This window comes from Macaca nemestrina, chromosome 5, assembly GCF_043159975.1.
Source record: "Macaca nemestrina isolate mMacNem1 chromosome 5, mMacNem.hap1, whole genome shotgun sequence".
In the NCBI taxonomy this organism is placed as follows: domain Eukaryota; kingdom Metazoa; phylum Chordata; class Mammalia; order Primates; family Cercopithecidae; genus Macaca; species Macaca nemestrina.
Window position 1 is genome coordinate 159240591 of NC_092129.1, and position 17300 is coordinate 159257890.

A 17300-nucleotide genomic window follows, 5' to 3' on the forward strand; every position below is an offset into this window, starting at 1 on the left:
CTGTCTCTACTAAAAAAAAATATATACAAAAATTAGCTGGGCATGGTGGCGCATGCCTGTAGTCCTAACTACTTGGGAGGCTGAGGCAGGAGAATCACTTGAACCCAGGAGGCAGAGGTTGCAGTGAGTTGAGATCGTACCATTGCACTCTAGCCTGGGCAACAAGAGTGAAACTCTGTCTCAAAAAAATAAAAAAGAAAGAAAAATTAACCATTTTGAAGGGGTTAATCTCAATAACTAAAAAGCCCTTTCCACAGAGCAGCATTTGGCATTTAGGCATTATACACAGACCACAGCACAAGGAGAGCTGACTTAGAAATGGAAATGCCTGAATAAATGAATGATCTTGGTTACCTGGATATTTCTGACCTCTGTCTTCAGAGTTCTGCTTCATGAAGCACAGGGCGTACCTGTGACACCACCCGGGTCTGCTTGACAGATGACTCGGTGTTTCTAGGCAGCCTGAGAGTCCTGGGGTGTACCTCCTGCAAGATTGATGTTCCATTTATTGGTCTTTTCCTCTTATTTCTAGAGAAGTTATGCAAATGTATGGCTGGCCTTGAATTATTTATGGCATGGTTACTAAATTAATAAAACATTTTCCAGAGCTTGGGATTTGTGGGTAGAGATTTTCAAAGGAATAATTTTTGAGAATTGAAGCAGAACAAAACATCACATCTTTGGAACTCAATTGCATGGACGTTGGAAAGTTTTTTAAGATAGTTGCCTAAATAGAAAAAGGAATTGGTAATGTTATTCATAACTATGGCTGCCAAATATTATGAGCTCTTGGAATTCAGAAAACAAGCCCCCTCCCCCCATGCAACCTTTTCTTTTGAAAAATGTCAAACCTTGAGACGATTGGCATGAACTTTCACCTAGATTCAACAATAGAAACAGTTCTTGATGGTCTGTTTTCTTTTGCCAGCCACACACACACACACACACACACACACACACACACACACAGAGGCATCAACAAATAAAATGCTAATATTCTGAAAGCTCTGGGTATTTTCACTGTAATTGTCTTACACTCTGTCTGGAAATAAACCATGCCAAGCCAAATGCGTCATTTGTATTGAAAATAATAATGAGGTATCTTTTATCTACAGTCGAATCTACCTGATGACATCTTTGAAAATGGAAAGGCTGCCGCGGAGAAAATGCCACTGTCGCTCAGCTTCAGTGACCTGCCCAACGGGGACTGCGCCCTCGCCTCCCACTCAACAGGCTCCCCTTCCAACTCAACAAATCCAGAAATTACCATCACCCCTGCAGAGTTTCACCACAGCAGCCTGGCCTCCAAGAATGAGGGTTTGGATGACACCAGCTCAGCATCTTCCAGGAACTCCTTGGGAGAAGGCCAAGAGCCAAAATCACACCTGAAGGAGGAAGACCCAGAGAAGCCCAGGAAACCTGCCTCGGCCCCATCTGAGGCTTGCCGCCGACAGTCCTCAGGTGCTGGGGCTGAGCACCTGTTCCTTGAGAATGATGTTGCAGAGGCACTTCTGCAAGAGTCCGAGGAGGCCTCTGAGCTCAAGCCTGTGGAACTGGACACTTTGGAAGGAAACATCACGAAGCAGCTGGTCAAGAGGCTCACATCTGCAGAGGTGCCAGTGGCCACAGACAGGGTGCTCTCAGAGGGCTCTGTCGGGGGAGAATCCGAAGGCTGCAGATCCTTTCTAGATGGAAGCTTAGAGGATGCTTTTAATGGGCTTTTCCTTGCATTAGAACCACATAAAGAGCAGTATAAAGAGTTTCAGGATCTGAACCAAGAAGTCATGCATTTGGATGATATTCTAAAAGTAAGTACCTTTTCAGAGAAATTGGATTAGGTTTGGAGAGAAGTGTCCTAAGCCAACATTCTGTTTAAGATGAGGTATCGTTTAAAAAAAAGCCCTGTCCAGGCTGGGCGCGGTGGCTCACGCCTGTAATCCCAGCACTTTGGGAGGCCTAGGAGGGCAGATCACGAGGTCAGGAGATGGAGAACATCCTGGCTAACACCGTGAAACCCCATCTCTACTAAAAATACAAAAAAATTAGCTGGGCGTGGTGGCGGGTGCCTGTAGTCCCAGCTACTTGGGAGGCTGAGGCAGGAGAATGGCATGAACCCAGGAGGCGGAGCTTGCAGTGAGCAGATATCGCGCCACTGCACTCCAGCCTGGGCGACAGAGCAAGACTCCGTCAAAAAAAAAAAAAAATTCTTGTCCAATCATAGGATTAATAGGTCATCATCATTTTAAATGGCACTAATATGCCAGTAGTACATATTAAATTTTATTTTCCTGACAATAGATCAACTTATCTAAATTGATTAGGATTTAAACAAAGAGCTCTAGAGAATGTTGAAATTCCCCCAGTCCCCAAGTGAATCATTCTAATCCCATATGTGAAATAGTGGCACTTTGATGATTACAGTCTCACAGGCGTTACTGGATAGGATCCCTCTCAGGGGGTGGGGAAAGCAGGGAGCCCTTTCCCTGATTGGAGTCAGAGTAATCCAGTTCCATTGTGAGAGCCATGAGCCACTGCCTACTGGAGGAGACTGCCTGTTCTCACAATTGATCCAAATAACCAAGTCAGAATCTCAGATTAATCATCAGCAAAATAATCATCCGTTCTACTCTAGAGCGGGGAATCCATAGACTCTCCAGAGATACCCTCAATCCATGGGGATCAGACAGCCCAGGGTGCAGGTGGGAGGGTAAGATGAGAAGGATGATTTCCTCACAGGCGGGAGGTCCTGATAATGAGATCATTATTGCTGCATCAGAATGTATCTGTCTCGACCTGCATACAGATTAATTTTTTAAAAAACACTGCACAAGAAGACAGATTTGAATTGTTGTCCCAAATCTCACTGCCCCTTCTTGTATTATTTGCTGCTCTGATTTATATTGTTGTATAAAAGAAAAGAGAACTCGGATCCTTTTTCTTAAAAGAGCAGTTCGTTGGGGAACCTGGTCTCTAAAAAGGCTTGAAAGTAAGGTTGCAGGGGCAAGCCAAGAACCAACCCACAAAAGGCTGTTGCATCCCTTTCTAAGACTGTTTTCCTGGCTGAGCATGGTGGCTCACGCCTGTAATCCCAGCATGTTGGGAGGCCAAGGCGGGTAGATGACTTGAGCCCAGGAGTTAGAGACCAGTCCGGGCAACATGACAAAATCCCATCTCTACAAAAAATACAAAAATTAGCTGGGCGTGGTGGCACACACCTGTAGTCCCAGCTACTCGGGAGGCTGAGGTGGAAGAATCGCTTGAGCCAAGGAAGCAGAGGTTGTAGTGAGCCGAGATCATGCCACTGCACTCCAGCCTGGGCGAAAAAGTGAGATCCTGTCTCAAAAAAGAAAGAAAAAAAGAGTATGATGATTGTTTATACATGCCCAGTGGCATCTGAAACTGCATTTCCAAGGCTTTTTGACCATCTTATCCTTCTCTCCTCAGTCTTGCTGACCTAACTCTGGAGGAGATTTGTGCCTAAGGCAGATGATAATTCAGGCTCTGACTCTCCAGGTCCTCAAATGCTCATGACAGTTCAGTTGATGGCATAGCCTCCGAGACACAGAAGGGCACTCTGAATCTACTTTCTGTAAAATATCAGTTCAAAACCATCAGCTCAGGGTTTGTACATGCAGGCTGCTTGTCTGGTATTCCACTAAGCACCTATCTTTTCTGCACAGTTGACCAGCTTTGCTTTGTGGGCAAAAGATATTCATTTCAAAGAGCTAAGACACAAATTGATGCCATCTAAAGTGAATTCCTTAGAGAAATCCAGTAGTGATAGCAGCTCCCATTCCAGGCATCTAGGGTGCTGCTAAGTAGCTCAATCCGCAGGAAACACTAAGCATTATGAAAAACTGGCGACCAGAGACTTCTTTCCAGAGTATTATTTCAGTCTGCTCTTGTTCGAAAATTGTCCTGCTACTAAAATCCTCAACTGCCCCTTTCTTTGTCATGACCAATATTTAAACACATCCATACTGTACAAGATCAAATTGTGCAGACGCCTTGCTTAGGAAAAAAGACCCTAGAAGCAGGTGAAGTCCAGACCGACTCCCTCTCTCCCCCTGAGACTGCTGAAAACGTCACTAGTGAGTGTGTTTAGGTCTGGGGCAAATGGCTTTGTATCCAGCCAGAATTAAAGCATCAGCTGGACAAAGCTTTCTCTTTTCTCCCTCCTTCACATTCCTAGGATGCTAAACATCTTGACCATCAGAAACTAAATGGTGCTGCCTCTTGGACGGAGATCACTGAGGGTGAATGAGACAACTGTGATTTAAAAGACTGAAAGACGTTTTCCCATGTGCTTTTGTGCCATCTTGAGTGTCAGAGACAGATCCCTGCAAGGCCCTTTCTACCTTGCACTAAGAAATCAGCACGGAGTGTCACCTAACTGGATGGAGGACATTTAGTGCTTCTTACTTGCAGAATTTGTCCCATTCGACCCACCCCAGCATCTTCTTGAATATTTGGAAATACTTCTCTCCAACTCTGTGCCTGTAGCAACTGGCATTGTTTTGCTTGTAATGTTTCTGCATGTGGCCAGCATTATAGAATGCTCCAGGCCAGAGAATGGGATTGTTCCCATGATGCCAGGGCCTGGTCAGGGAAGTGATGGGACTTGTTCCCTTTGAGGCAGAGCTACAGAGGAAGCAGGGCTGCTTCTTGTCATGCTTAAGGCATTCATTCTTTCCTCAAAGCTCAGAGGAAAAATTATATGTTGTGAGTAGGTGCGATGGCTCATGCCTGTAATCCCAACACTTTGGGAGGCCAAGGATTGCTGGAACCCAAGAGTTCAAGACAAATATGGTCAATATAGGGAGACCCTGTCTTTACAAAAAGGAAAAAAATTAGCCTGGTGTGGTGACACATGCCTGTGGTCTCAGCTACCTGGGAGGCTAAGTTGAGAGGATTGCTAAAGCCCAGGAGGTTGAGGCTGCAGTGAACTGTGATCACACCATTGCACTCCAACCTGAGTGACAGAGCAAGACCTTGTCTCAAAAAAAAAAAAAAAAAAAAAGATGCAGGGCTTCTTACCTAGGGAACATGGGCTAGGTAAATTTGAGCCACTTCCTGTTTCTGGGATTTGTTTTGTTAGTCCTTTAGAGCAGGTGCCTTAGATAGCTAGCACCTTTCGTAGAACACTGAAGACATTGCCACTTGGAATTAGAGATTGGTCAGTATTCAGCATTGACTCACGACTTAAAATTTGTCTGCTTGTTGTATTTTATTTTGGGGTGAGCACTAGGCAGAGGAATATAGCAGTTCTGTTTCCCAAGGCTTTGTGATTGACTTTGTTTTGTTTTGTTTTGTTTTCAACTTTTTGTTACAAAAATTTCAAACAGAAGTAGAGAAAATCCTCTAATGGATCCCAGTGTGCCCATCCCTCAACCTCCCCAGTGATCAACTCATGGCCAATCTTGTTTCCTATTCTTCAACCTGCTTACTTCCCTCCGGATTCTTCTGCAACCAGTCCCAGATATTGTGCCATTTTACCCATGGTTGTACTTCTTTTTTGGATATTAAGATTTTTAAATGCATTTTTAAATGCTAGCAAAAAATAAAAACTTGAAACAAAAAAAAAAGTGTGGCATCTCCAATTGAGCATCGTGTGTCCTGTTTCTCTTTCTGGATGTGTTGATGTTCTCCCTGGTGCCTTCTGCCTTTACAGTGCAAGCCAGCAGTAAGCCGCAGCAGGTCTTCCAGTTTAAGTCTTACAGTTGAAAGTGCTTTAGAAAGCTTTGATTTCCTGAACACCTCTGATTTTGATGAGGAGGAGGATGGTGATGAGGTTTGTAATGTTGGCGGAGGTGCTGACTCAGTATTTTCAGACACTGAGACTGAGAAACACAGGTAAGTCTGAAGTTAGTGTCTCCTTATATTTCTCCTATCACAGCTGATACAGTAGTTCTTTGTTACTGTCAGAGGGGACCTGGTACACATTTCCAGGAAGATAAAACTCTCCACATGAGTGACCAATTGGCTTACAATTCCTTTTTATTGTCAAGTGCAATAAAAGCATCAATATTATTCATCTCTTTGGGGTTGCTTAAGGGAAAATAAATATCTTTATATTTCCTCTTTATAAATAGGAAAATTTTGTATGAGAGTGTTTATATACACATACATGTGTACACATTTTTTTTTTTTTTAGGACAGAGTCTTGCTCTGTCACCCAGGCTGGAGTGCAGTGGTGCAATCTCAGCTCACCACAACCTTCACCTCCCAGGTTCAAGCAATTCTCCTGCCTCAGCTTCCCCAGTAGCTGTGACTACAGGCGCTTGCCACCACACCCGGCTAATTTTTGTATTTTTTTAGTAGAGATGGGGTTTCACATGTTGGCCAGGCTGGTCTTGAACTCCTGACCTCAGGTGATCCACCCGCCTTAGCCTCCCAAAGTGCTGGGATTACAGGTGTGAGCCACCACACCCAGCCCTCACATGTGTCTTATAGGGTTCAATGTCTACAACTTGACACCATGCAATTAATTCCAAATTAACTAGGTATACACATTTCTGGAGAACTCTTACTGGATGACAAATTTGGACCTGGTTCTCCCTGGTTTGCACTTTACTTCCGTTGCCTTTGTTTTGTTGAGCTTCCCTTTCCCAACCCTTTATGCTTCCTTCAACCCAGTGAGTCTTTGCATGAGACTGAGTTCATCAAGGCATGCATCAAAGCCAAGTTTAAGTCCCATGGTGCATATTTCTCTTAGAATGTAAGAGAGGATGACCGATGACTGCCACTGGTTCTGCAGCAATCTAGGTGGAGCATGTGACCTTCTCTGGAAGCAGCGGATGAAGGTGAAACATTGTCACCTTCACCATCAGGTGTCCTTGTGCAGCCAAATCGCATTTTGAGAACTAGAGCCTGGGGTCCAATTTTATAACTACAGATAAAGCAAAATAAGTACAGTGGAACGTACCCACCTCCACCAATTGCTGTGAAAGAAAACACACTTTCCCAAAGTGGGGGTAGATTGCCTGCTCATCTTTACCTTTGGCACAATATGACGTAAACAGGTTTCAAGTTACAGCAAGCTATGACTTCAACCTTCACAAATCTCTCTGAAAGATGTTAGTTTTTGTTGTTGTTGTCCCTGAAGGGTTTCCTTTTTCAAAATAAAACCAGGAAAAAAACCATGAGAACTTGAATTTACCCCTTAAGCAAACTGGGGACATGGCAAAGAAAATTTATTAAATTAATGTAATGTTTAAATTATCCTACATTTGGCCAGGCATGGTGGCTCATGCCTATAATCCCAGCACTTTGGGAAGCCAAGGCCAGAGGATTACTTGAACTCAGTAGTTCAAAACCAGCCTGGGAAACATGGCAAAATCCCATCTCTACTAAAAATACGAAAGTTAGTTGGGTGTGGTGGTATGCACCTGTTGTCCCAGCTATGCGGGAGGCTGAGGTGGGAGGATTGCTTGAACCCAGGAGGTCAAGGTGAGCTGAGATTGTACCACAGCACTCCAGTCTGGGCAACAGAGCAAGACCTTCTCTCAAATAAATAAATAAGGCAGGGCCTGGTGGTTCACTCCTGTAATCCCAGAACTTTGGGAAGCCGAAGAGGGTGAATCACTTGAGGCCAGGAGTTCGAGACCAGCCTGATCAACATGGTGAAACCCCGTCTCTACTAAAAATACAAAAATTAACCAGGCATGGTGGTGCATGCCTGTAGTCCCAGCTACTCAGGAGGCTGAGGCAGGAGAATGGCTTGAACCTGGGAGGTGGAGGTTGCAGTGAGCTGAGATCGAGCCACTGTGCTCCAGCCTGGGTAGCAGTGCGAGACTCTGTCTCAAAAATAAATAAATAAAAATAAATTGTTCTGCCTTCATATTTTTCAGCTTGATAGAATGTGTGAAACGCTTCTTATCCAAAAATTTTTCTGCATACTTGTTACCTTAAGCTGTTACAGGATATAGCAAAGTCAGGCATCAATCTAAACTTTTTTTCTTCTTGCTATAAGAAACATTTTAACAACAGAAATATCACAGATTTTATAAATGTTAAAAATCTATATTAAATATGTCTAATTTGATCAATCTCATTGTATGTCATCAGAAGTATTAGGGAAGAGTGTGTGTGTGTGTGTGTGTGTGTGTGTGTGTGTGTGTGTCTGTGTTTTAAATATATAACAGCTGCTATGTGTGGACTGCCCGGACACAAACTGAGTGTTTTCCCCTTGGAGGCAAATGTGAATCAGAATAAAGCATTCAAAGCCTCTAAGCTCTGGTGCTGATCTTTTTAAATTGTGGACACCAGAGAGTGTGAGGCTAGAAGCCCAAATCTGCCCTGTCCTGTCTAGCTGGGTGAACCAGGACACTCTTAACATCCCTGCTAATCATGGGAAACAAGATCATTCTTGCCACCCTCCCCAGTACACAGGTTTATTTTAAGAATAAAATTAGATAATCAATGCAAGAGATTTTTTTAAATGTAGGTGCCTATCATGATATAACTTCATACAGTTCAACAAGGAGGTTTAAACAAAACGTGAGAAGCAGAACTAAGCTATTCCTCTAAATATTCAAACACCCTTTTTAACTTTTGTCCAGAGTAGAACATCATGTCTCTCTTCTTGGCAGCTTTCCTTTTTCCTTTTATTCAAGTAGCAATTGATGTGAGGCCAGGAAAAAGCCGTGACAGATTATTTCTTAATGGTATTGCCTTTGGGAAACCACAAATGTAGAGGACAGTTTAATCCCAGAAAATTTGGCGGATCACCCTGTCAACAGAGCAGGAGAGTGCAACACATTCAAACTGAGGGCGTGTTTCAAAGACTTCTGGGTGAAACGACTTCATAAGTGGCTCATTAGGCTTAAGAAGCAGAGAAAGAACTTTGAAAGCAATTTGTTTGCATTTCCTTTTAACTCTAGGCAATTTGGTGACCAGGCAGAATTAAGTAATTTTTGAAAGGTGTCTCTATTTTTCAAGATAGGCAAGTGAAAGACTGTTTTCAGGGGGTGCTGCTGGGGCCTGATGCAAACCATGTTGACTTGACCTGTGGTTTGTGCACAGAAAAAGAATAGCTAATGTTTTGCCCACCTTCAATAGTTACAGGTCAGTTCACCCAGAAGCCAGGGGCCATCTCAGTGAAGCGCTCACTGAAGACACAGGAGTTGGGACCAGTGTGGCAGGAAGTCCTCTCCCACTGACCACAGGCAACGAGAGCCTGGACATCACCATCATCAGGCACCTCCAGTACTGCACCCAACTCGTGCAGGTAGGATCAGCGATGAATTTGTGTTTGAGATGCCAGGTGATTTACATACCAGGAAGTGTGCTTTCATTTTTTAGTGTTGCCAGGGGAACGAGAATTCAGGAATAAGAGAACAGTCTTGCTCTGGTTTGAGCCCAGTCAAAAACTCTGATGGGCCTGCCCAACCCTCTACAACCTTGGGTTTTTCATCTTCGAACCTAACTCTCCAGACCTTAACAGTAGTAGGTGGAATATGGTTAGCTCTCATTGTTGTCTCATTTGGTAGTAAATGAGAATAATGTGATTAAGGGGGTGGCGAGGGGGAAAGCATTTGTATTCCACCATCTGCAATGGAGTTTGAAAGCCAGTAGTACTGAATATATATTAATGTGAATGTCAAATGAATTACTTTTTCACCACCTGGAGAGCTAAAAGAAAGTGTTAAAGAATCTAACCACAGTTTCCTGGATCTTGAATAAGTACTTCTTATTAGCAATGCTAAGAGATATTTCTCTAGGCCATCATCATCACCATTTAGCTTTCATTCTGGGACACCACAGAGCTGATTTTTCTTCTCATCCCAAGCTGTTTACCACTTAAGGTTTTTCAACAGTGGCGCAAATGTTCTGAAATTCTTTTGTTGCAGGAAGGGTTTCAGCTGTCTTGAACAAAGCATTTTTCCTCAAGCATCTACTTAAGAGCTTTCTCCTTGCCTGGTTGCTTTTCTTCTCCTAATATCATTCTTCTCCCAGCTTGCTTGGATGTATGTGAAACAGGAAGAGAATGCAAAAGCTAATATAATGGTTCCAGACCAGGCACAGTGGCTCACGCCTATAGTCCCAGCACTTTGGGAGGCCAAAGCAGGAAGATTGTTTGAGCCCAGGAGTTTGAGACTAGCCTGGTCAACAGAGTGAAACCTCATCTCTACAAAAGATACAAAAATTAGTCAGGCGTGGTGGCACACGCCTGTGGTCCCAGCTACTCAGGAGGCTGAGGAGGGAGGGTTGCTTGAGCCTGGGAGGCAGAGGTTGCAGTGAGCTGTGAAGGCGCCACTGCACTCCAGCCTGGGTAACAATGGTTCTACTCCTTTCTGTGTCTCTCAGAGACCTGTCTCGATCACCTGATAGGCACAGATGCAGAACATGGACCTGTACTACCATGCTGAATTGTCTAAGGTATTTGGACTCTAAAACAAATAGGATTTGCAAACCCAGCACTTTGGGAGGCTGAGGCCTCATTTAAAAAAAAAAAAGAAAAGAAAAAAGTGTCAAGGGGATCAGCCAAGCAGGAAGGGTGCAGAAAGAGGAGGAATTGTTGTAACCCAAAAGCACAGAGCCTGTTGGAAGACAAGAGTCAGGGTGAGGAGCCAGGGGTCCCTTGGGAGCCCAGCAGAGGGGCAGGGTTGCCTCCTTGGTAACACACATGTAAGGAGAATATGCTTCTCCACCGGAGATGAAGAGCATCAGAGAAGCCTGAGACAACTGTGTGCTGTGGGAGACTGGTCGGCAATTCTAACTCCTGCCACTTGGTTAGCCAACACTTAGTTGAACTCTTCTGTTGAGTTTCAAGGTCAAAAACCACCAAGGTCTCACAAACCATGAGACTGACAACCAATCTGGTAGAATGTGCAATTTTTTTTTCTGATCAAAATAGACAGGGATTTTTATTTATGTATAACTGTTTTCTACTCACCAACCATTTGAACGAGACAGCTCTTTGTCCTTGCTGACCTTGATACTACGCCAAGCAAACTACTTGTTTCTCTTTTAGAGAAAAATAGCTGTTTTGTGAGACATAAAAGAATTCTTGTCTATGAAGGAGTGACTGTTTTCTCGCAAAGACTAACTGGCATGTTTTTAGTGTAAGCAGTCAATGAAGTGTTTCTCTCAGTAATAAGGCCATGATTATAATAATTCAGCCTTTCTGTGGGGATGAGCAATGGTACAAAAACAGAAGAGGTGGATATAAAGATGTAGATTGAAGGAGTGAGGATTAGAAACCTCTCACTTGCATTGATTCATGTGTGAGCTTACTTATTTGTTAGGTATATAATCACAGAGAGATAAAGATGTGCATTTTCTAAGAATCATAATCACTACAATTATTTTCAAAATAAAGCAGTTCATTGCTATTGTATTTACTCACAAGAAAGGTGTTAGTACATAATTGCTGCACTAGACTTTTTTTTTTTTTTTTTTGACAGAGTCTTACTCTGTCACCCAGGCTGGAGTGCAGTGCCACAATCTTGACTCACTGCAGGTTTCAAGCGACTCTCCTGCCTCAGCCTCCTGAATAGCTTAGACTACAGGCCTGCACCACCACGCCTGGCTAATTTTTGTATATTTAGTAGAGGTAGGGTTTTGCCATGTTGGCCAGGATGGTCTCAATCTCCTGGCCTCATGATCTGCCTGCCTCAGCCTCCCAAAGTGCTGGGTTTGAAAATCTTATTTGTTTTAGAGTCTCAATACTTTAAACAATGCAACATAGTAGTACAGGTCTGTGTTCTGCATCTATGCCTACCAGGTGATCAAGACAGGTCTCTGAGAGACACAGAAAGGAATAGAACCATTGGGCAGCAAGTGACTTATATTCTTTCCTCTCTTAGGCCTTCTCATTTTTGTGAACTGCACACAAATGAACCCACTTACAACTTATGTGACCTTGGGCAGGTTGCTTAACCTCTCTGTGCCTCAATTTTCTCATCAGTAAAATGGGGATATCAATAGGACCCGCCTCACTGGGTTGTTATGAGAAATAACATAAGCTAACACTTATACAGGACTCAGACCAGTGGCTGGCACATAGTAAGCACTCATTTGTTATCAAGAGACAGCTCTGATTGTAATTATCATTATTATTTAACCTGCCCTTAACTTTCAACTTGAACACACACACACAAAAATAAAACCATGCTGTGAAAAATTACTGCATTTGTAAGACAAATCTATTTCTGCTTACACACCAAGACACAGCCTAAACTGCCACTTACGTTTCAAAGGGGAAGATCAGATTCATAGTACATAAAAGGGAAGGCAGCTTTATAATAACGTCGTAGACCTACTACTGAGAAAGTTCCAGAATTTATGCACACATGAAGAAATGCAAAGCAACAAAAACATGCCTGATTTCATCAGATGTTGTAACTGGCATGGAATGAGGATCATTATCAAGCTGGAAGAAAAACATTGCATGAGTTTATTTAGTATCATCACCACATTCAGGAAGGATGAAGCTGGGTAGAGAAAGCTCTACTGAAAACAACATAATTGAAACAGTGGTTTTGTTTGTTTTACCAGCAAATTGTTTTCTCAAGCAAAATCCCATTTGTGGCAAGAAGTCTCTTAGAGAAGCTTTCTAGGCAGATCCAAGTGATGGAGAAACTCGCCGCTGTCAGTGATGAGAACATAGGAAATATCAGTTCTGTTGTGGAAGGTAAGTATCTGCCAATTACACCGCTATTCATGTAAATAATGACACCACTAGCCCAGTCCACTCCCTATGCATGTTCATTGCTTTGTTGGAAAAACAGAAAAGCATTCTTAGGTCACAGGATTGAGAAAGGTCTCCAAACAAATTGGACTCATTAATGTCACATTTCGGCTTTCTGAGTCAAAGCAGCAGACACACAGTTTTTTTCCAGAGGGCCTCCACCTCCGAAAGTTGACACAGAAACAGAAACAGCACCCACTTCACAGGCAGAGTTTCACACACTTTCTGCTGGTGTGGTTCCCTTTAGGGACAGATGACTATAGGATGTTCTTGCACCCTGGAGGTGGCTAAGACAACTCCTATAGTGACTGTCAAATGGAAGATCCTGCCAGACCCTGCTCGGGAAAGGTACAAATACATGCATGCAAACACCTCCAGGAGAGTTCCTGATTCTAAGAGTTTTAGATGAAGAATTTGACATGGGAAAGATGCCTTTGAATTTGTGTGATCTGGCTATGGGGCACTTTTGTAGAAACCAGAATTTATATCTTTTTTCATATCAGATATTCAGCAGAAATAGGGTCTTCCAGGTAATCTCTGATTAAACCTAAAACTTCCTCTATCTTATTCTCCCTGTACATTTCTGCCTCCCACATCCATTCCCAGTAGAAGTAGGTGACCTTGGCCGGTCTCTGAGGGGCATGAAGAGGGGCAGGACATTCAGGCTGTGAGTGACTGGCGTCCTCTCCTCTCCCAGCCCCCTCCTCATGATCATGACACATACAAGTGAAACATTGTTCCTATGCCACCTGGTACCATGCTGTTCAGTCATTTCAGTCAGGGAACCACCTGGGCAGGGTAAAAATTTCCTCCAGCCACCTACCGCTACCTCCCATCCCCTTCAGGAAACGCTCCTCAAGTTTGAGTCCTCGATCCTGTATGATTTCTGCTGTGGAGTTACAGGAAAACCCATGATTGGAACGTTTCCCAAGGGTGGAGCTCCTGTGTTTCCTATCACTCACAGCAAGCAGCCTTGTGTTTGCTCTGTTTTCTTTGCTGCCCAGGCAGGATGAGTTCCTGTCATAACTTCTTTACCCTTCGGGCCGTCTGCCAACCACAGAGGAATCTGCTAGTTCCATCTGAAAACTAATCGCAGTCTTATGGGGAGAAAAAAGGTCCCTAAAGACCTCCCCCCCACACACACCCTTCCCTCAACACGTCTTCATCTGCTTCATTTAAAATGTGTTATGGCCAGGCGCGGTGGCTCACGCCTATAATCCCAGCACTTTGGGGGGCCGAGGTGGGTGGTTTGCTTGAGGCCAGAAGTTCGAGACCAGCCTGACCAACATGGTAAAACCCCATCTCTAATAAAAATACAAAAATTAGCCAGGTGTGGTGGTGCATGCCTGTAATCCCAGGTACTTGGGAAGCTGAGCAAGAGAATCACTTGAACCCAGGAGGCGGAAGTTGCAGTGAGCCGAGATCATGCCATTGCACTCCAGCCTGGGTAACAGAGCAAGACTCTGTCTCAAAAAGATAAAATAAAATAAAATGTGTTATGAGATGGGGGGTTGCTCTTCTTTTCCAGCCATACCAGAATTTCACAAAAAGCTGTCTTTGCTGTCATTCTGGACCAAGTGCTGCAGCCCTATTGGTGTCTACCACAGCCCAGTGGACAGAGTGATTAAGCAACTGGAGGCCAGCTTTGCCAGAACCGTCAACAAAGAATATCCAGGACTTGCAGACCCAGGTACGAGGCAGCGGTAGAGAGAGAATTTCTGTCCTTCGGTGTGAGAGTGGGCTTTGTGGCGGGATCTGGGGGGAGGGGTTCCTGCTACCACTTGCCTGCGGATGGGAAGCACACAAAAGGCCAGCCCTGAAAAAAGAAGTGTACTGTCCAGGGAAAACATCATCTACTCAGATTTAAGAAAAGAAAGATGTTGAACTGTTTTAATTCAGAATATCAGCAGTGACATTTAAAGCTACTACATTTTATCCAGGCACAGTGGCTCACATCGGTAATCCCAGCACTTTGGGAGACCGAGACGGGTGGATCACCTGAGGTCAGGAGTTCGAGACCAGCCTGGCCAACATGACGAAACTCCGTCTCTACTAAAAATACAAAACTTAGCCGGGCATAGTGGCCCACGCCTGTAATTCCAGCTACTTGGGAGACTGAGACAGGAGAATCGCTTGAACCTAGGAGGCAGAGGTTGCAGTGAGCTGAAATCACGCCACTGCATTCCAGCCTAGGTGACAGAGTGAGACTCCATCTCAATAATAATAAAGCTACTACGTTCTTAGGTATTGTTATTTCTATATGTGTACTTCTTTCATTACAGTTTCACCAGTTTGAGAGTGTCAAATGGTATGATCACTTTGGAAAAACTCTTTGGCAGTTTCTACTAAAGCTCAATAAACCCCCTACCCTTGGATCCAGCACATTCACTCCTAAATATGTAAAGACTAATAAGTGCTATGTTCACAAGAAAGGACATTTAGAAGGTTCCTACCAGCTTTACTCACAAGAGCAAAAAATTGGAAACAACCTAAATGCCCACAAGAGAATGGATAAATTGTAATATACTCATAGCACAGAGTATTACACAGCAATTTTTAAAAACAAAATACAGACAAGGTCTCACCCTGTCACCCAGGGGGAATGCAGTGGTGTGATAACAGCTCACTGCAGCCTCCACCTCCTGGGCTCAGGAGATTCTCCTGCCTCTTCCCCTTTTGTACTGGGACTATAGGCAGATGCCAACACACCTGGCTAATTTTTGTACTTTTAGTAGAGACGGGGTTTCACCCTCTTGCTCAGGCTGGTCTTGAACTCCTGGGCTCAAGCAATCCTCCCTTGGCCTCCCAAAGTGCTGGAATTACAGTTGTGAGCCACTACTCTGGGCCAGCAATATTTTTTTTTCTTTTTTCTTTCTTTTTTTTTTTTTTTTTTTTTTTTTGAGATGGAGTCTCGTTCTATTGCCCAGGCTGGAGTGCAATGGTGTGATCTCAGCTAACTGCAACCTTCACCTCCCAGGTTCAAGCGATTCTCCTGCCTCAACACCCCCAGTAGCTGTGATGGCAGGCACATGCCACCATGACCGGCTAATTTTTATATTTTTAGTAGAAACAGCGTTTCGCCATGTCGGCCAGGCTGGTCTTGAACTCCTGACCTCAGGTGATCCACTTGCCTCAGCCTCCCAAAGTGCTGGGATTACAGGAGTGAGCCACTGTGTCCAGCCCTGGGCTAGCAATTTTTAAAAAGAACACATTGTTGCTATAATCAATAATTTGAATGAATCTCACAGATACTTTGTTGTGTAAAAGGAACAAGACACCAAAAGTACATACCATATAATTACATTTACATGAAGTTCAAGAACAGGTGAAACTAATTTATGTTGATAGATGTCAGATTGTTAGTTGCCGATTTGTGCCCTTCCCTTCCTTTCTCTTCCCTTCATTTTTCCTTCCTTCTTTCCTTCCTTCCTTCTCTTTTCCTCTCTCACTTGTCTCTTCCTCTTCCTTTTTATCTCTCTTCTACACACACATATATAATATTTATTCATTATGTATGTTATATATAAGGGAAGGGAAGGGTGGTTATGGACTGGGAAGGGGCACAAGGAAACCTTATGGAATGCGGGCCGTCTTCCATATCTTGATCTAAATGGCAGTTACACAGGTGTGCACATGTGCAAAAACCATCCAACTGCTTACTTTACCTACTTCACTGTATCTTCAACCACAATAAAAGATAAACAACTTATTGAGCCAGATGTGATGGCTCATGCCTGCAATTCCATCTACTTGGGAAGCTGAGGCAGGAGGACTGCTTGAGCCCAGGAGTTTGAGACCAACCTGGGCAACAAAGTGAGACCCTGTCTCTCAAATAAAAATAAAAATAAAAGTTATTGAATGAATGAATGGTCATATATCTAAAGCTGCTTTGTGTCTTTCCCTTCCGAATAGTGTTTCGAACCCTGGTGTCCCAAATTCTGGACCAGGCTGAGCCTCTGCTTTCCTCCAGCCTGTCCTCGGAAGTCGTCACTGTTTTCCAGTATTACAGTTACTTCACCAGCCACGGCGTCAGTGACCTGGAGAGTTACCTGAGCCAGCTGGCAAGGCAAGGTGGGACATGTTCTTTTGTCACATTGTAGTGGTGGCTCAATTTGGCAATATCTCTGGTCTTTTAAATCATGGCTTTTGGCAATGATGGCCTTTTATTTTTCAAGTCCACAGTAGAGGTGCAATTTGCCTTTTAAATGACCATTGGACTTTTAACATTAGTGAGCCCCTTGTTAATGAACCAGGGATTCACTAGAAGCAACTCAATTATCTGGCAGAGAGGTACCATTTACGGGATGTTGGTAAATGATTTAAGCTTTCACTGTAATTTATTTCCTTCAGTAATGTATTTGCCATTAGTCGGATCAATCCTACAGGCAATACTATTTTATATTGCCCTTTTTGGTGAGGCTTTCAGTAATAATAGGAAGAAATGGGGTTTCAAAGAAGGCAGGTAGGTAACATGGTGGGAAGGGAAAGGAGGAAATGGTGGAAAACTAACTCTAGGGCTCCATGTCCAGGGAACAAGGAGAACAGCTGCCAGTGCAGGTGTGCACCAATGAAGCCGGTTCTTGCCATTCCACGTGGCCCTTCAGAG

General features: G+C 43.7%; 1 protein-coding gene across 10 annotated transcripts in view; it reads left to right on the forward strand.

The window, feature by feature from the left end:
* The window catches only part of RIPOR2 (RHO family interacting cell polarization regulator 2), a 248951-nt gene that overhangs the window by 207294 nt on the left and 24357 nt on the right, over positions 1–17300 (forward strand). For 6 of the 10 annotated variants that reach the window (XM_071097513.1, XM_071097512.1, XM_071097514.1 and 3 more), the window contains 6 exons: positions 1116–1808; positions 5672–5853; positions 9061–9229; positions 12502–12637; positions 14223–14384; positions 16607–16765. In XM_071097513.1, coding sequence (XP_070953614.1) covers positions 1116–1808; positions 5672–5853; positions 9061–9229; positions 12502–12637; positions 14223–14384; positions 16607–16765 — 1501 coding nt within the window. The other 4 variants (XM_011742698.3, XM_011742699.3, XM_071097517.1 and 1 more) reach the window with 3 other exon arrangements.